The following is a 20,472-nucleotide window of genomic DNA, read 5'->3' as shown; positions in this document are numbered from 1 at the left end:
GGTAGTTATTAGCCCGGACAATATTTCCATAATGAAGACATGGGTAAATCAAACTATTGTATAACATTTTCAAATGGGTTTGGTGTACGTAAAAACAAATTCTACAAAGCAAACCTGTAGTTCTTATAATCTTTTTGGAGATATAATCAATGTGGTTCTTCCACATTAGATGTTGATCAATTATAATTCCCAGAAATTTGGTTTCTTCAACTCTCTGCAATTCATTACCGCTTAATCTAAGATTCATTTGTCTAATCAACTGTTTTTTGTGTGATCTAAAAATAATATAATTTGATTTTTTAATATTTAGAGTCAGTTGATTCAGTGTTAGCCATTCCTGGACTCGAGCTAACCCTGCATTTACGGCAGATTCAAGTTCTTGTATATTTTTTCCTGAGCAAAAGAGATTAGTGTCATCTGCAAACAAGATAGTCGACAAATGATCTGTTGAATTGTTTAGGTCATTTATATAGATTAAAAATAGTAACGGACCAAGAATAGATCCCTGTGGAACTCCACAAGTAACTGCTTGTTCAGATGATCTTGTCTGATTATATTTGACAATTTGTTTTCTGTTAGAAAGGTAATCCTCTATCCATGCATAACAATTGCCACGTATACCATAAAAATAAAGTTTCTTTAAAAGAATATTGTGATTTACATAAGTCAAGAAATATCCCGACTGTGAATTCGTTCTTTTCAATGGCTTTCGTTATTTTATCAACAAGTTCTATTACGGCATATGTAGTTGAGCTGTTATCTCGAAATCCATATTGACAATCAGTTAATATTTTTTCTTTAATTGTGGACACTATTTACTTATTATATATCTAAGCTATTTAAAGTTAAAATATTTACACTTAAATTCTAAGAAGAAGAAAAAAAAAGAACCGTACTACATACTACGATTTCCAGTTGAGTGATCCGCGAACAAAGTTTGGTGACGAAGTTTCAACATAACAACGGCATTGTTGTCAAGGGCAAACTTCTCTGTTACCATTGGTAACAAATTTGTTTTTGTAACTGCCTTGCTCGACAATCTCGATGCTTAAATAAATTCAAACACTACAAATATCGTCAGCAACACTTTATTACGCTTTCAAATAAAAAATATATACACAGAGACAACGATAAAAGAAACAAATAACGAAATATTATATTATGCCTTAGCTGTTTTATATCGACGGTAACAGATCTGTGTTGAGAGTTGATGTTATGTTTAACATGCGTCACTTTACCTTCCTCGTTAGAGTTACTGTTCAACTGAAATTTTATCGTTTTCCAACTCCAGGGATTTTCTAGCAGCTTTAAGAATTCCTTCAGCTTTAAATAATATATCTTTCTCAAGTGCAAAATGAATAATTTGCGAACTGAAATGAAGAACATTTAGCGTTTCGTAAAGCTGACAAAAGCTAACACCATTTCGGATCGAAATTTCAAAATATTAGCCAATCAAAAAATTGCTCAATTAAAATTGACGCCATCTTGGATCGAAATTAGCCAATCAAAAAATTGCCCTGTTTCCCGAGAGGTCCTCCTTGTATAAAAGAACTTTGGCGGTCAGTACCTGTAACGACAAGTTACCAATGGAAACAGAAAAGTTTGCCCTTGACAACAATGCCATTGTTATGTTGAAACTTCGTCACCAAACTAATAAATGTCTTTGTTCGCCTCTCACTCAACTGGAAATCGTAGTAGATAAATAAATAAATGAATAAATAAATAAATGACAATAGAATGTAAAATTTTATAATAAAAATAGGTGAAAGATAAGAATTGCAGGTAAGAATTAAAAATTTAAAATTTAAAAATGTATATATCTTCCTATAAAAACATGCATTTCACAGGTTGCAAAGTTTGCAAACCTGTGAACAGGGCGCTTTTAACAAGGTCCTGTGGAAATTTATAACCTATTTACACGATAATGCTAAAGTTCCGGCATGTCAACTTGGAAGTTTGCATTCTGGCCTTTTTTTATTATGATCGATCACTTCAGGAATTCTTATGCACAATATTGATACAAATTTCTATTTCAAAATCGCTAAATCTATTTCAAAATCGCGAATTCCCTTGATGTTGTTGACAAGCTTTATGTAAATGTCCAATATGCATATGTCAGAGGAAGAACGATCTTTGATGCTATCCGCACCATTGAAGATATCATGGAGTACACTAAGATTCAACAGCTGTCTGGTCTAATGGTTGCCTTTGATTTCGAAAAAGCTTTTGACTCATTAAGCTGGTCTTTCTTATTAAAAGCCTTGCGAACGTTTAACTTTGGTGAATCATTTATCCGTTGGGTTTCTGTACTGTATTATAACATATCGAGCTGTGTTTTAAACAACGGCTTTTCTTCTCAGCTTTTTGACGTTCGAAGAGGTGTCAGGCAGGGGGATCCGCTGTCGACATACCTCTTCATCATTGCTCTCGAAGTGTTGCTTGTTAGAATCAGAAGTGACGCGAGTATAAAAGGTATTGTCATCGACAAGGAAATCAAACTTGCAGCTTTCGCCGATGATCTGACAACTTTTTTACATGACGTCAACTCTATCGTAAATCTCTCCATGACTCTTCATAAATTTGGATTGTGTTCTGGCTTGAAGCTCAACGCGGAAAAACCCGAAGCTTTATAGATATGGCTAGGAACCAGCCACGATAACGACCAACCCTTTCTTGCTGGTATTGGCAAAGTTAATAAACCAATTAAAATTCTTGGCGTTCATTTCACCTACAATTTGAAGAAAAAACAAGAGCTCAACTATGATGAAACTCTAGGGTCGCTTTCCGAAACCCTAGCAGGATGGAGATTGCAGAACTTGACTTTATATGGCAAAATCCAGGTAGTAAAGACATTTCTTATACCAAAATTTATGTTTCGCGCATCACTCATGTGCTCCACGAAAAAAATAATCAAAGAGCTTACGGTAACTCCATTATCTACAGATTCATCTGGAAGGGATGTGACAAAATTAAACGCTTAGCACTAATCAGTGATTATAAGAATGGTGGTCTAAGAATGCCTCATGTTAAAACTCTTATTGATACCCAACGCATTATCTGTCTTAAAAAATACATTGAGGATTACGATAGCCCATGGAAACACTTTCTTTCGTTCTTTCTCAAGGACTATGGCGTAAAATTTCTCTTATACTGTAATTTCAATCCTGCTGACCTACCAGACCATATTCACAGCTTTTACAAAGACTGTCTTGATGTCTGGTCAAAATTAACGGCCAAAAGCAAATCCTCTGGAACAATCAATTCGTACGCATCAACGGCAAACCTATTTTTTACAGAAGACTATTCTCAAAGGGTATCACTTTCATTTCTGACATTGACCAAGAATGGCAAGCTAAAGCCTTGGCCCCTTTTGCGACAATTGGGCTTACGCTTATTGAATTTTTCTCTCTACTGGGTATTTTTAACTCTCTTCCTTCTCCGAAAGCCCTAATTAACTCGAATGGGATTCCTATTGAATCTTCCAGCCCACCTGTATTGCAACATACCTCTATTTAAACGGTAAATGTTTTTCGCTTGATCAGATTAACTCGAAAAAGCTATACTGGGAATTGGTGGAGACAATTCAAGTATACCCAACAGCACGACACAAATACACAACATTATTTCACAATCACGAGCTAGACTGGGAAACAATTTATTTACTTCTACATGTCGTTACAATTGACACGAATACAAAAAACTTTTCAATACAAAATTCTCAATCGGATACTGTACACCAACAAATCTCTATACAAAATGAAAATAGCCAGCTCTCGTTTTTGTACTTTCTGTCACACGTCTGAGGAATCTCTCGAGCATCTTTTTTGTTATCGCAAACATAGCTTAGCCTTTTGGAAGTCCGTTGTTTTTTGGCTAAAATCCATAGACATAAGTATTGATTTTTTAAATGATTACGATATCATTTTCGGCCTAGCTCAAAAGAATCTCAATTGGACCCTTCTAAATCATATTATTATTATTGGTAAACAGGTCATTAACTCTAACCGGCTCAAGAACATTCTACCCCTTTTGCCTCATGTTATCATAAAAATTAAATACTTTGAATCAATTGAGCAATCCATCGCCCTTAAAAATAACAAACTAAAAACTCACGTTTAAAAGTGGAAGCCAATTATCAACTCTCTGTAATATAATGTATAAGATTATTAAGTTTTTTGGAGTTTACGTGTTTAACATGTACCGTAAATACTTTTGTAACGTATAACATAAGTAAAGTAGTATGTTTGTGTAATATAATATAATTACTGTAGTGTAAGTCTTCTGAAGCATTAAAAAAACATATGATCACTCTAAAAAAAATTTTACACAAATAAAATGAATAAAAAACTTTCTAATTTATATTTTAGACGTTTATTACCATTTTCTTTTAACTGGCGAGCATTATTAGGAGCTACACGCCAGATTGCTCGACGGCACTTATCGACACTACATTAATCTAGCCACAGAAAAAACACAGATGCAAACAACATCAGATAACAACTATCAGCTGAATAAAAATTATGGTCTTTGTCTCCCTTAGAACAGAATTGGATATTTATTTTGTTCCTGCATCACTGCGATTTTGTGTTACAAACCAATACGTGTGAACTCACCTTTAGCTGTAGCCGGCCATTTTCTTGTTCAAAACAACTGATTGAGCGCGGAGAGCGGACTAGTTCCAGTCCCCCTCTGCATCAAGGCTGCGCCAGAGAACATGTACGCCCGTTTCAACGCCCTCTCTCCATACGCCCTGCTTATAACAGAACACTTTAACAATATATAATTAAAGGAACCATGTTTATTGCCATGTTTACTGTCATTCTTATCCAATTTATATTGTGCCTTTATTAAGTGGCCAACCTCTATTAAGCACCACTTTTCAAAGACCCAAGGGTGGCCCTCTTAATAGAGGTCGGACTGTATTGTAAATGAACACTTTAACCAAACACATCACATTACCATCTGTGTGTTTGTTTGTTTGTATTATTAGGCTAATGAACGACACATGCGCACTTTAGCTGTTGAACCTCCTCCTATGTTAGACAAAGAAGAAAGGAGAGTGAAGTTTATTAACAGAAACGGTAACTTTTAATTGCAATTGTTAAAGGAGACTTTAAAAGTGAAATACAGTCGAAGCTCTCTTAACGGACACTCTCGTAAGCGGACAGCTCTACTTACGGCCGCCTTGTTTGAAACCCCGTTTTAAACTCCTATACAAACTCTGCATTTTTACATTCTCCTAAGCGGACATTCCTGTAAGCGGCCGCGGACACTTTCAGAGATTACGACTTAGACTTTTTTCTTTGTTTTTAAGCTCCCGTAAGCGGACAACCCATAGAAAATACTATCTACAACCTCTTCATCTTATTTTTATCAATGAACTTCACATCGCCGTTCGTCACAATGATTTTACAGTAATTATAGTACCATATTTCAGCGTTGGTCTTGTCGTCATACACGTCCGTCCGGTAATTGTTAGCTGGGCAATCTCCCGTAAGCGGACATCTATCCCCCACACCTCTAGTGGCCGCTTACGAGAACCATTCTCGTAAGCGGCCAGCTCCAGTTACGGACACTTTTTTTGCGTCCCGAGGGTGTCCGCTTACGAGAGCTTCGACTGTATATTAATTTTGTTCAATAAACCCACCCAAATAAATTTGGACAAAGGAAGTAGGCCTGCATCAATTCATTTCAAATATTTTGTCGCTAGAAGCCGCAGAGGTCATATTGAGTGACAAAGTCAAATTTATCCAAATAAGCCCCTTCTTTCAGATAATGATCTCGAAAACGAATTCGGTAACCCCCATGTTTAAACTAGCAGTGGTGTAAGTTTAAGAAATGAATGTTTTTTCCTTATTTAGGCCTCATTCAAGATCCACTAGCAACCCTTAATGAAAGGAAACACAAAAATATATGGACAGAGAAAGAGAGGCGCATCTTTAAAGACAAGTAAGATTTTTTTAATGATGGTAATTTCAGTGAATTTGGAGTGTCACCAAGTGCATGAATGCTGTACAGGAGAATAACCTTTAATTTTCAGCTGTCAAAAAAAAGTTGAGAAAGTCATATGAAATGATGCTGGCACACTTCATCAAACTTAATGCATCTCTACATATCTTAACAGCAAGCACTTACTGTAATGCAAGCAATACTTTGATTTTGGTTGTTCAATACAGTACAATGCTGTAATTTAATAATCGTCCTTCTTGTCCTTTGAAATTTTTGTAAAGTGAGCTTCTGTGGATACGATTGGACCATCTAGAGGGCCTTTTCTTCCTCATCCAGATAATTTACTGTTGGTAAATTCTCTGTGGTGGAAATTTGTTTTTGCACTTTATACTACCTTGTTTTTCCAACATCTCCAAGGTCTCTACAAGAGAAAAAACCATCCATATTATTCTGCAAACGTTGCATCTATGGAATAATCAGATGAGATATCAGGTTTTGCCGCTAGAATTATTGCAGTAGTTCCTTAAAAACATTGTCTTCCATTTCGTCTTTGTCGAATTGTTCTTCACCAGGTACCGATAATACGTTGTTGGCAATCTGCAACTGTCCTGGGTGGTTGGCTTAAGGTCAGCAAACAAATAACCCAACACTCTCTGCACTGCTTCTTCCTACTGTTTTATAAACTAACCAGTTTCTCCAGGATATGCTTGTTTTGCTAGCATTAAAATCTGTAGCTTGTCGCAAGGATTCTTGAAAAGGACCAGGTAATGACTGTTTAAGCTTATGCTTTTGTTACCTTTGCCTTGATGGAATAGGTTTGCTTATTGTAAATGACACTCAAGTTTTGATGATGCAAACCCTCTGTGAACAGGTTCACAATCCAATTATCACTCCCAGTATTAATCATCTTTCATCAGTTATAAGATATGTCGCATGATTTCCCCTATATCTGTGACTGCAACTTTTCTCCTCTATCTACTAAGCTTCAGCAAACAAGCCAAACAAACATGGCGAGAAACTGGGACTTCCTGTATCTATATGTGTAAGAACACATGAAACGACTCCTGGTTTCTGCTGCTCTCTGATTGGGTGCAAAAAACAAAAGTTTTGTGGCACCAATCAAAGCCAGGACAACCCTTTGGAACTGTCTGGTAAGATGTTGTCCCCAGGGGCTCTTCTCTTCCTTCTTGACTTTCATTCACTGATTTTTTTTTTTTTTTTTCACCCGTAAAGCCTTCCCCTGCCCCCAATTACTGCCCCTGGCCTGGGTCTCCAAGGATAGCTACAACAAAGATTGTTTTGCCCACCACCACCACCAGTATCATTTTCTACCAATAGCTTATGAAGAACAGTTGAGGTTTTCTTACACTCTTGAGCTTGTACTTCTCATCAGTGCCAGTTTCTTCTTAAGATGGCTACCCCACAACAGATACATTTAAATAGTTCTCACGGAAAGCATACCATTGTCCAAAGAAGATAAGCAAAATTTGATGCCGTACAGAATACTTTAGTTAAACTTGCTGAACCCAATGTTCCCTTCAAGACAAAGAAACAGGTCCTTGTGCAAGGTGGTGGAGGTTTCATACAAGAATTGTTGACCCATGTTATAAGTAGTTTGCGGTTTCTTATGTTATAAAGGCAACAGCACATCCTGTTATTTGATCATTTATATCTTGCTTTTAATGAGTGCTAGTCAATATGACGAGAAAGGTAGATTGTGATGAAGAGGAGGAAAGTGGACAAGAAGATAGCACAACTTCTGATGATGAGAGAGATAGGGAAAACCCCGGGATAAAAGATGTTTGAATAATCTTTCCCAAGCACTTTCAACAAAATATGCTTCTGAACTGCTGCATAACATGGCCACCTCCAAAGATATCTTGTTTTGGACACGCTGCAAACAATCACTCTGAAAACAATGCATATACCAGTAACAAACATCTCAAAGCTGGTTGAGTATGATTGTACAACATTACTTGCAAGAAATTTCGAATGATTTTAATTTCGGATAAACCAGTATATATATTGATAGTGTCTGAAAAAACCCTCCGAAACATTTTAAGTGTCCGAATTTTTTACAGTACAGTAAAAAAAACTTTTAAAGTGCCTGTTAAGTAAAAATAATTGCTGCGTATTTGAAAGGCTTTTCAAAATTAAGAAGAATGGCGTTTTCCTTTTTGAAATACTGGTAATTTATCTTCTTTCGCCTCTCTCGCGAAATGACTTCTGGTTGACGAGTCGTTACGATCCGTATGGATCGTCACGGATCGCCACAATGTTGGCGACCCGCCAGTCCGTGTCGGGTCGTCACCACCGTTTTCGACCCGACACAGTTTGGGTATATTGGACATGGATGGCTTCTTGGGAAGGTAGTTGAGCTGAGAAATCTCAAGAGAACGACAGCGATAAAGAAACCAAAAATTGCGATTCTGAAAGTACAGCGTTAATTGACACAAGTTGTCCTCGTCCTTGTCAACACTGTGAAGGTCCAAGTGTATGTGATACTTTATTATGAAATGTCCTAAGTGCTTTTTGGGAAGATAACTGTAAAATTTGTCCTTCATGTATATACAAGCACGAAAATCTTCTTGACTGAAAGCACAGGAAACACAGTTTGCGTCAATGTTAGAATTGTGGAATACCGGTAATCATACACTAGAACAAAGATACTGTACATCAAAAATTACATACTTTCTCCATAGAAATGACTAGGACAAAGATTATTTTTAAATTTGATCACAATAATGCATTGTATAGAACAATTGAAATTAAGTTTTTTCTTGATTTACAATTTGTGTGTTAAGTGCTTTATTATTACGTATTTTAGTTTCCCAGTGCTCAAATCACAGTGTTAACTTTTAAAATTACTGAAGTGCAATCGTGCAATTGTTTTATTTTTGACCTGGAAAGGTGTTTTAAGGTGGCTGAATACAGTTTTTACGTGGCTCAATAGCGCGCGCTACGATTTTCTGCTTGACGTCATTATTGCTCGCGCGGACTAAAATGGCGCTAGCAACTCTAAACAGAAACGAAAAAGAGTTCCATCTGTTTTACCACGCTTTACCAAATTTGTATACGAAAGAAAATTAAAAAATACTTTCAGATAGGTCATGAATCCTGGGACGGAAAACAAAGCGACAAAATGGTGGATTAACAACCGACAGAGAAGTTCTAAATCTGTCTTTCACTATCGCTCGCAATGCATGGCGTCATATTAGCGCGCGCTCGCACGCGCAATTTGATTCGCTTCGGGGGTCGTAAAAGCCAGATTTTGATCCAGATTTTCTCGCAAACCTACCGTACAACCTATTATGAAACTTTCACAATTAAATTTAAGGGGTGAACCACGTCCACAGCCAAAATTTTGAAAAAATCTGTAAGACAGATTTTGAGCTATTTTAAAAATCGGCAAAATATCACAGTTTCCTATTTTGCGAAAAATCTGTCTTACAGATTTTTATATTATCTTGCGTGAATGATAATTTATAGCCAATTTCTTATTTCTGAAATTTTGAGGTAGGGTCGTACGGGTAGATTTTGAGAAAAACGCCGTTTAAACTACTAGTGCCAGTCCCCTCTCAAGCACTCGGCCGTCCATTTAAGCTGTTTATTAACATTTTAATTTTCCAAATATCGCATTAGATGGTTTTAGGATGTAACAAATAGTGATAAGAGAAGGAAAAAAACTTTTCTGGAGATTGTACAAGAGAGTTGAAGATTGCACTGATTTGCCCTCTCAAAACTGTATTAAGCCACCTTAAACATATGAAACAAAGTGACTAGACACTTATTAGTATGCAACGGGAATCCCTTCATTAGTAGTAGGAAGACAGTTATTAGCATGCAGAAGGCACTTGTACATAACAATAGAGGCATACATTATGATAACAAAGGAAAGGGAAGGCAAACAGAAGGTAGGGGAAGGCCTAAACAAGGTATATCTTTGCTGAACATCTACTACTCACAAATGTTTTAAAGCAATGAGTTAAAAAATTCTCGTGCCTGTCAAGCACCTAGTCAATTTTTAATGGTTTCCCATAAAAAACCTGATGCTAAAGGTCTCTATTAGCTTTCATAAACTGCAAAATGTCTGGGAGCAAAAGTGCTATTAAACCCATACATTCTTTGTAAAATTTTGAGATTTCAATTTACCCAGGTCACAGAAAAAAAGTATTTAAGGTTACTGTTAACAAAATCTGGTCAAAGTTTTCAAAATAATATTTCGTTTTCACGACTGAATTTTCAATAAAGGAGTATAGTGGGTAGTCCGACTTCACTCACATGGGTGGTTGGTTGGTTGGTTGGTCCATCAGCTGTAAACATTTTGATAAGAGAAGTAAGAGTGTAGCAAGGCGGCCGTAAGGCTATTTTTTAAGGTTTAGCAAGGAAGACAAAAGAAAAGAAACAAAATGCCGGTACTTGACCGCCAAAAAAGTGGACATTAAGAGCCGCAAAAGCAATGCAACATGCGATATTTGCATGCATTACAGCTGCTTGTAACGCATGCATGAAACTGACACTCGCGCATTCATACTATATTACATGGAAGATTCCTCGCATAACATAATTTCCTATTGCAAAGATAACACCGGAATTTTCAAATACGATAAACAAGTTTATCTTCCACATTAAGAGCCGCAAATGCGATGCACCGATCGATCTCTTTCGTATACTTACCTGAATCAGTCTATATGTTCTGATAAATTTATTTACAGCGTTATTACTTTACGGCTTACATGTAAATGCTTTTATTCTCCCATGTATACAGGAGCGATAGAATAAACAAACCATTTTAGTGCTGCGGGGTAAAAACAGAAAAAAAGGGGAAAAGGAACAGACACTTCTGGGTTTTGATCTCACGACTTCTCACACTCCATCCTAAAACGTACACGACTGAGCTAATCCGACAATCTCAGTGCATTGAAAAGATGTAATAGACATTGTGGGGTTAACCGCCGATTGTCTGCAATTGTCACGCACGTTTGCTTGTTTTTTGCTTTTTAATTGCATCAAAGAAATGTTTGAACATCTGCCGCTCGTATATATTCAAGGTATGAAAACCAAACGTAAAACTTGGTGAAAAAAATTCAGTCATGTCTCGAAGAGGCTTTGATTTTACTCTTTAATTAAAGAAAGCATTTTTGTTTTTTTGACAAAAAATTATTACCAAATCTTAAACAGAACACGAGATATGCTAGAAAGAGTGTTTTGACTCAGGAAACTGGTAATGAATAGCAAAAGGTGCCATAATCCGATAAATCCCAGATAGGCTTCCAGCAGTGTTGACAATTTGGTGTGCAAAACTTCATCCGGAACCTTGAATACTGTGCAAATATCGCATGTTGAATCAAGATCCCTTCATATATAGATTCAAATATGTCAAAGAAAGGTCAGTGTTTCTCTCTAAAAAAGGCATAAAAAGAGATGCTGCCTTGAAAAAAATGCTAAGAGGAAGCCTGGGCCAAAGAAAGTGATAGATGGCCCTTTAAGACCATTCAACGAAGGGCAAAAAAAGTCCTTGCTGTCAGCCACAGTCATCGACCTCTAAAGAAATCGGTACAAATTGAGAAAAAATCTTCGCAAGTAGAGGGAAGGCATGTGCAGAAAAGGTTTATACTCGTGTCCATTTATAGCCGCAGTCAACACCTGCTTTGAGTCAATTTTGTTTTTGCTCTCACTGGTCATTCCTTACTATTTTCCTCATTTGGACTTTTTCTGCTGATTCAATTAACTAAAGATGTTTGCGCTGCAAGCGTCAATTTTCCCAATATAAATAAGTTATCCTCTGTAAACTTGCGAAATCGCAAAATGACATTTCCTGGTAATTTCAAGACTTGTTTGTCATGACACTCACCATGAGATTCTGGCATTTCATTGGTCATGACCATTAGATACGCGCTTAAATGAAGTGCAAAAACTGTAAATTTCTTTGGAGGCTGAACACCTGAGGATTGTTTTTGCACAAGTTACCTATGTTTAAATGAATTAGTAGGGTATGTAGATTTATCAGATTTTAATGAAACTTGGCCAGAATTTTCATGAGATATTAACGCTCCAAAGTGTGTGAGGCTTTAACAAAATTCAAAATACATGTACTCTTTTTGTGGCGTCCCGGTATGTATTTACAACAGATAAATTCTCTATTGTCCAACTTCAAAGTGAATTTTCTCAGGAACCAACCGAAACATCGAAAAAGCCTCACGATTTGTTAGCACATCATCTCATGAGTGATATAGTCCAGTATACAATAAATAAAATTGTCTTTATTTTATGGCGATAACACAAGGGCTGGTAATTCAGTGAAACAAACACCTTCGGCTTCAGTTTTTGATTTCATTCTTTGCTTCAGTATTCCATTCTTGAATTGAATATTTCATTGTTCAAACAGCGACTCGATTCAAAACTCAAGTGTTGATTGCATTGTTGGGTGTGTGATTTTTTGATGGACAGACTTTTTGTAACGTGTGAAGCTCTCTACCAACTGTTTCTCAGAATGGGGACCCATACCATCTGGCATGCCTCAGGGCTCCAAGCTTGGCCCCCTGGTTTTGTCCTCATGATAAATTATCTCAGCCCCTCTGATGTACAGACTTGGAAATGTGTCAATTACACTAGATACCCTGTCAGGGTAAATTCCGACAAGTGACACGGCCCAGAAAGTAGCGACAGCACATAAACTTAAATCGCAACAAACGACAACCCTTTTGGAAAAACATAAATTCGAACAGGACAAGCAATTTTCTTTCAATTCAACTACTGACAGCAACGGGACGTACGATAAAAAAGCGACACAGGACATTTTTAAATTTAGACAAGCGACACAGGATCCCCCCTGGCAGGGCCTCACACTACCCTTGCTGAAGTGATCGCAAAGGACGGTGAAAGTAGCATTCAGAAGGCTGTGGACTTGGCAGCTCGCTGGTCGCGCTGCAACAAGCTCCAACTTAATGTGTACAAGTGCAAAGAAATAACAATAGGCTTTAGGAAAATTAAACAGTCTTTTGCTCCTAAAATTTAATAGTTTAGATCTAGATTTGGTCAACAGTGTTAAGGATATTAGGTGTCACCCTCACTGGTACGTTACAATTGAATAACCATGTTACTGAAATCATAAAGAAGGCAAACAAAAGACTATATTTCATCAAATTACTAAAAAGAGCTTGTGTCCCAAAAAAGGTCATTCTGAATTTCTATTGTACATGGGTAAGACCAGGTCTGGAGTATTCACTATTGCCTGCCGTCTTTTCACCATAGCCTTCCTGCCTACCTAAGTGACGATATAGAATGGTACAGAAACGAAGCCTATTTATTATCCCTAAAGGAACAACGTTTTATCTATCTGTCTATCTATCTATCTACAATGGAATCATTAATCCACCCTTGACAGAAAGGCTTGAGGTGTTATGACTGTAATTGTGCCATGTTCTCTCATTATTCAGAATTGACATTTTGCAGCTCCTTTATGCTAATGATAATTCGCTATGAGAACGACAAAGATAGCACTTTTGACTGATAACCCAGATAACTAGATTCTTTTATGAACCCCATTCCATGGTACATCCTTTCCCTGCACGCTGAACTTGGATGACTCCAAAACAAGTTAGAATGACGGCTCATAAACTTCGTTTTTTTTTGGTTTAAACTGTGAGATACATATACTTGATTTTTTCCTTGTTGAATTGCGGTCAGCTTGCCTAACACACTTTTGGTTATAAATTTACTGGGGAAAAAATTCAGTCCATACTTTAATGTACCCAGCTGCCAAAGTAATCAAAATACTGACCACAGTAAATTGAAATGTGATTTTTTTTTTCACATAAAAATTGCTATGCTTTTTTCCTTTCATTGTTTTATGCTGTAATGGGACAATGGCCTCAATATTACATTTTAGTATATACCACACAAGTGAATAGTGCTTTTCGTGCGCGGATTGGTTAACTCGGAGGTGATTAGCAAAGTACTATTCACCTCCAAGCAGCTAAAGAGAAACAAACTGCCTTCGTGTGTCACATTGTTTATCGAAAGTGATGTTTTAGTCCAATATTTATTCAACTTGTATGGAATATACTAAACTTCACGGCTCGATAAATATCCACCACTATTCACCTCCACTTCGGTGAATAATTGTCAATTATTTGATTGTCTGTTGTTTGACTTTGTGAGGAAATTTGCTGATACTACGCTTGAGGTGTTTACCCAGGCAAAACTTTTGAAAGTTTTGATTTATCCTGAGAACATCTAATCAAAATGAGTTCAAAACTTGTAAAATTACTCAGCAACCATTATCTTTGCCAACAATAATATTATTGTGTGGTTCAAAAAATATCCATACCCACCACACAGAGGATCATTGGAAATTCAAGTTGGGGGGGGGGGGTGCACAATTAGTAATGTTTAAAAAAAAAAAATATGAAGATAAACTGGAATTTCCAGAGGTGTGTTCTGAACAACACACTACACTTTCCGTATAATTATAAGAATGACAAGCTTGGCAAAACTTGTTTCTCACAAAATCTAAATATATTTTCATTATCCTTTGGCACACTAGGCAAATCAGACGTTTTTTCACTTTAAAGACAAAAACTTAAAAATAAAATAAATAAATTCCGGTAAGTAATAAACAAATGAAGAAGTCTAATCTTGAAATATTTTTTAAAGGTTTATTCACAACCCAAAGGATTTTGACTTGATCGCCTCCTTTTTGCCCGGAAAGGTAAGTCAATTAGAAGTAAAGAATAACAAGTTAATTGTCAAACAAGATCAATTCTGTCTACTAATGGTCAAAAAACAGAAATAATTTCGGTATGAAAACAACTTGCTTGCAACTGATCTAAAACTGCAAAATTGGTCTTATAAAACTAAAAACTAAATTTTCAACAACCTTCCAGCTCTGGCAATGGCAACAGAAGTTTGCAGAACATTTAGTTTTTACAAGATCAATTATACAGTTTTAGATCAGTTTCAAATTAGTTTTTAATTTAAGGTCATTCCATTGAAATAGAAGTAACAATAGATTTTCGCTCAAACTTTGCCTACTGGTTGTTCAATTCTTTTTCTGAAAGTCTGACTGCTGATCATGTGTTTCATACACGTTACTGCAGGATGTTCATTCCTGCCCACACCTCTTGACAGCCTAGCCTCATGCAGAGTTTAGTGATGTGTTGTATTGTAGGATATTGTTTTGGTGAATCTGTAAATTAATTAAAAATTCTATGTGCCTTGTTAAATAAATCTGTAGGACAACACGTACAACAAACCATCTAAGTGTAAGCAATTTGTTATTTATCAGCATAGCATGCAACCAGGTTCCTTTTCGGCTGAGATGACTGCAAGCATTTATTTGGGGGGGGAGGGGGAGGAGGCATAGGACATGTACAGAAATCGACCTTAAGGTTACTGTTGTTATATTAATTTAGTGGCTATTACATTTTAGCAATTTTAGTGAGTTGGGCGAAAATCGCTAAATTTAGTTCTTGCTAAAATTTGTCTTGGTCAAATTTCAAGTACCTCCCCGGTACTCCCCTCCCACCCTAATGGAACACACACTTAAATATGGTCAAGTTGAAAAATTCATTAACAAATGGATACTGGTAACTTTGTTTTTTTCAGGCAATGCAATTTATGTTCGTTCAATATCAAGATAGTTTTTTTCTTTTATTGAACATTTATTTTCATCTTAGCCATATGTTCATCACTGGCCAGTAAAAGCTGGTTTACACAAAATTACTTTTTTTTGAAGTTTTTGGAAAATCGCTATATTAAATAGTCACTAAATCTTGCTCAGAAAAAATCGCTAAAATTAATAGCCGCTAACAATAGTAACCTTAAGGTAAGTACTCTCACCCTTTGAATTAATGTTAAATTTCTTTGAATGTCTACCCCGTAGCACTCGGTGGATGTTGACAAAGCCAAAAATTACCTGAGTGCAATGATACAGTTGAACTAATATGTCCCTTTTTATGACAGACCATGTGTATGAAGAAAAAATAATTGTAAGGGACTGATGTATAATACTGCATTTACAAATTAATGTAGTTTTGCCTTCAAAAGCATGCCAATGTGCGAGCCAGCGAGGCATGCGAGCCATTTCGGTTAGCCTAAATAGCACATTGGTTAGCCTAAATAGCACTTTGGTTAGCCTAAATAGCACTCTGGTTAGCCTACAGTTAGCTTAGGTAGCTTGCGGTTAGCCTTTTATTGGGATTAGGGATTTCTGGCTTGCATGACTCACGAGGCGTGAGCCATTCAGGTTAGCCTAAATAGCACTTCAGTTATCCTAAATAGCACTCTGGTTAGCCTACAGTTAGTTTAGGTAGCTTGCAGTTAGCCTTTTATTGGGATTTGGGATTTCTGGCTCGCATGGCTCCCTGGCTCGCACATTGTCCTAACTCGAGAAAATTTATCATTCACATAAGGCTTGCTACCTGATGAGCTACGAATGCCAGAGGAAATTTTGATTTAAGTTTAAGTCACGAGATAGATGTACTTGGGAACTTTGTTAACAAGGGTGAGACAACAAATATAAAATATTACTAGAACAAAAACTTGACAAACATGCAAATAGCCTGCGAACAGGCTTTCTGGAGAGCGCTCGGCTTCGCGCCGTCCAAGCGCACTTGGGAAATCTCCGGAAAGCCTGTTCGCAGGCTAACATGCAAATTAATGATCGACTGAAAGACAAAGCAAGCCAACTATAGATATCTCTAATTGTTTCGAAACACATCGGTTTAATCTTGCTGAGTGAGACTTATTTGTAGCGGAAAATACAGCCTTATTTATTTACTGATTTATTACTTACCAACTATTTGATTGCATTTCAATGAAAGATAATTTCATATTCGTGGACTTTTAAAATAAGCTATTGATCGGTGTGCAAGTTTCTTGTTTCCTTGGCCATCTTTTCCGTTGCATTGTGTGTAAATGTGGATTCGAGCACTGGCCTCGCTAGAAAAATTCCTTCCAGAAAGGAAAAAATACTTGTATTCTCCTGATGTACATCCACAAGTTCGCATTACAACTCAGGAAACCAGCCCTCTGTCCACGTTCATCCGCCATTTTTAGTGCAGAATGCACTATTGTGATGGTTTGGTGGGTTGGCGTCTGCTAAACCCCTAAACCGCTAACGCGGTGTAAACTTTTAATCACCAATTAATTAATTAATATCAATTAATTAATTATTTCTGTAAAGGGGGGAGGGGATGGAGAGAACCTGACCGTGTGCCCTTGGTAAAACGGGGAGTATATTTACCACACTTACAATTGAAGAACCCAAGGTATATATTTGTTTCAGAAAGCACTATGCTCTCCTTGTGGTACAATTTTTTCTGGAACAAAATATTTTGTGCTAAACGCATGCGCAGATCAGTCTACATCACGAACATTGCGTGTTTCTTCTGCAGAAGGATTCGTGTAGACTCCGTGGCGCCAAGTTAAAACCACAAATTAATTGAATTAAACACTAAGTCGTCATAGTGGTTCATGTGAAATAATTCTTGATATTGCAGCGCTGTTTTCTTAGAAAAGGTGATCTAGCATCTCATAATCAATTGATAATATCTGTGTTATAATCAATGTCGCCTTGTTTGCAGAAATTAAATCACTTTACCATATCATCATGTTACATCCGTTTTTGACAAAAACAAAAGTATAATGTTACATGTTTTTGACAAAAACAAAAGTATCTCGTTTGCTGTTTCAATATCAAACTGAAATTCAAGCTATCGAAAATTAAAATAACAGGGACGTGTTTAGAAATTTTGTATTAAAGCCTAACTGGTGTGCTTTTCAATGCGGTAGAATTCCTATATAATCCGTGGCGTTAATTTAATTAAACTTAAAAAGCATCACAGCGATCTGCGAGAAAAACAACAGTATCATATTACATCCGTCACTTCCTTTCCTTTGATTTGTTCTCCATGGGTTGAACTAATCTCCGTTTTATTTTGTAAAACCTGTGCCTCTTGAGTTGTTTGAACATGCTTTCATGACGGTTCCGACATTTCTTGAAAGAAATCTTCACACGTGCTTCTCGGCTTCATGCTTGAGTGTGTGTGTGTGACGTGTTCACCAGACCATGGCGAGAGCATGATCTGGCGCACGAAATGCCTTAGCGACAATTTCGGGGGAAAAGCCGCAATTTTTAGCGAGAATTTCGGGGGGGGGGGGAAGTCGCAATTTCAACATTTTATGCTTTGTCATTCATAGTTTGTGCTCTGCTCGTGCACTGTTCTGTAAAATTTGTAATTTTTTAGGTCGTTTTCTAAATGCTGAAGGAGACAATGCGGCATGATTCTTGTAGAATCCGTGGCGTTAATTTGATTAGACTTAAACGCATCATAGCAGTCTAAGAGAAAAACAAAGGTATCATGTTACAAACCTTTGCACGAAAAGCACAAATATCACATTATTTTGCTGGTTCAATACTGAACTGAAAGGTGAACTCATTTGACTTATTCTCAAGCGAAATTACCCTGGAAAATTATTATCATGCTGTCGATTGATTGACCATAATGCATTCTGCACTGTCCTTTGAGTCTCTGAGTTTAATTTAAACTTAATATAAAATTGCCAGGTTACCAAGGGAGTTTACACCAATTTAATTGAATTTCAACTCCCATCTCCAGCAGACCGCAATAAGTCGTTCATTGCATTCACGACTTAAAAAGCTGCCATTTTCTGAATGTGCATGCGCTAATCATGCATGAAATTGTGTGCAGTACGGGATGCACAATGTAATGCTGAGGAATGACCTTAAACACAATGTAGTTCTTGTACTCATGAAGGTGCACGTGAAAGATAGGCGAATAGTCTTGGTTGACAAAACAATAATGTAAGTAAATATTAAAGCAGAGCTTGCCTTGTTGTGCTGTTTGCAGTGTGTGTCAGACTGTATCCTGTTTTACTATCAAACAAAAAAGAAGGAACATTACAAACAGCTATCCCGGAGACACAACCTCAAGAAAAGACGCAGAGATCAAGTATGTGCTTTTACTTCAGAACCATCAAACTAAGGGTGTTTTTAACAGGTTATACTGTTGCTATGGTAACCAGTGACGTCAATAAAATTACCAAAACGTATTCACCAATTATTTGGCATTTATTTGATAACATTATTGTAGCAGCAACTTCCCTAGCATGCTTCCATGCTTGCTGTTCAGGTCAAACCATATTATTTTGACCCAGTGCATGAAAGTACATGATAAAATTAAACCTCTAGTAGCCAGGGAGTGAGTGTAGTATTTTTGTTTGCAACTGCACTGTACATCTGCTGTCATGCTGTTAGCGATGAATCAGTTAGTCAGGAAAATTAAGGAAATCGTGGAAGAATGCAACTGAAATTTAGCTGAATATGTTAGGGAGTGCTGTGAGGAAGACTGCTTCATTAGTTGATTAAATGCACTTTATTTGTTTTACTACACAGTATGGATCTAGCCGCGAGTGTCCACCTACAAACAAAACAAGGACAGGTGCTTCAGAAAGCAGGTAAATTTAATGTTACTGCATGTCTTTTATGTTTTCTTGAAGAGTACCTTGGACTCTGCTGTATTCGGGCAGTCTCTTTGACACCTCTCAATGCCCCTGACCAGGAGCTGTATTCACAAGCTGACTCTGCTGAAAAATTTGCAGTAAGATCTTGGGTGTGGCAGAATGAAGAAATAATATTTGTTCTTTTTGCAGTTATTTTGAAAAAATGTCTTGTTGACCCTGCAAAGATGTTTTAAAACAACTCACAGATGGCTTCATTTCAACTTTGTTCGATAGTTCATCGTTGCAGCTTTTACTAATTTGTTAAGACACGACCGTTCAAACTGCTTTTCCAGTCTCAAGTGGTGTTAACAAATTTAAAGTAAAGGATGATTTTTTTTAGTTAATGGCACAGGCATACTTGGAAAAAAATCTAAGTGATCCCAACATTCAGTGTAAGTCGAACTTATGACCTTCCGATTAGTATTTCAGACTCACTACCACGAGCGTTAGGAGAATCTTGGTGCCTAGGTCATTGAATCAAGTGCGCTTGTGTCATTTACTGAAAAATTTCATCTTTAACTGTAGTGCAGATCCAGCACTTGTCACTTATAAATCCGGAATAGTTTTGATTAACGGCGAACGGATTGCATTATTCGTTTCAAAACTTCAACTTCAATTTGTATATTATCCAACCGTGAACATGTGAACCCGTCAAAAATTAACCAATCAAATTGGTTAATTTTTGACGGGTTCACATGTTCACGTGTTTACGGTTGGATGATTTACAATATTCAAATTGAATTTGAATTTCTGAAACGAATAATGCAATCTGTTCGCCGTTAATCAAAACTATTCTGGACGTATTCTATACAGCACGTGCTGAGTGTTTTGACTGTAAAACGCTCGCGTTGCCAAATGTCATGTACCGAGCCTCTCTTATTTCTTTTGAAAAGGACATAATTAAAAGCATAAATTCAGTGATTTTTAATTTTGTGTGGAAAGGAAAAGATAAAATTAAGTGACTGGCTTTAATCAGTGAATATGAAGATGGTGGTC

At 36.8% G+C, this 20,472-nt stretch overlaps 1 protein-coding gene across 1 annotated transcript in view; it reads left to right on the top strand.

Moving 5' to 3' along the window:
- The window catches only part of LOC144647363 (uncharacterized), a 92,038-nt gene that overhangs the window by 49,518 nt on the left and 22,048 nt on the right, over positions 1-20,472 (top strand). Inside the window, exons 14-18 of the mRNA XM_078507166.1 lie at positions 4,991-5,081; positions 5,862-5,949; positions 14,608-14,662; positions 18,825-18,926; positions 19,370-19,431. Of these exons, the coding sequence (XP_078363292.1) occupies positions 4,991-5,081; positions 5,862-5,949; positions 14,608-14,662; positions 18,825-18,926; positions 19,370-19,431 (398 nt within the window). The remainder of the gene's footprint in view (positions 1-4,990; positions 5,082-5,861; positions 5,950-14,607; positions 14,663-18,824; positions 18,927-19,369; positions 19,432-20,472) is intronic.

This window comes from Oculina patagonica, chromosome 3 (assembly GCF_052425735.1).
Source record: "Oculina patagonica isolate OP01 chromosome 3, crgOcupat, whole genome shotgun sequence".
Taxonomy (NCBI): domain Eukaryota; kingdom Metazoa; phylum Cnidaria; class Anthozoa; order Scleractinia; family Oculinidae; genus Oculina; species Oculina patagonica.
The sequence above is the reverse complement of the archived record's forward strand: the minus strand, read 5'-3'. Positions and strand labels throughout refer to the sequence as shown.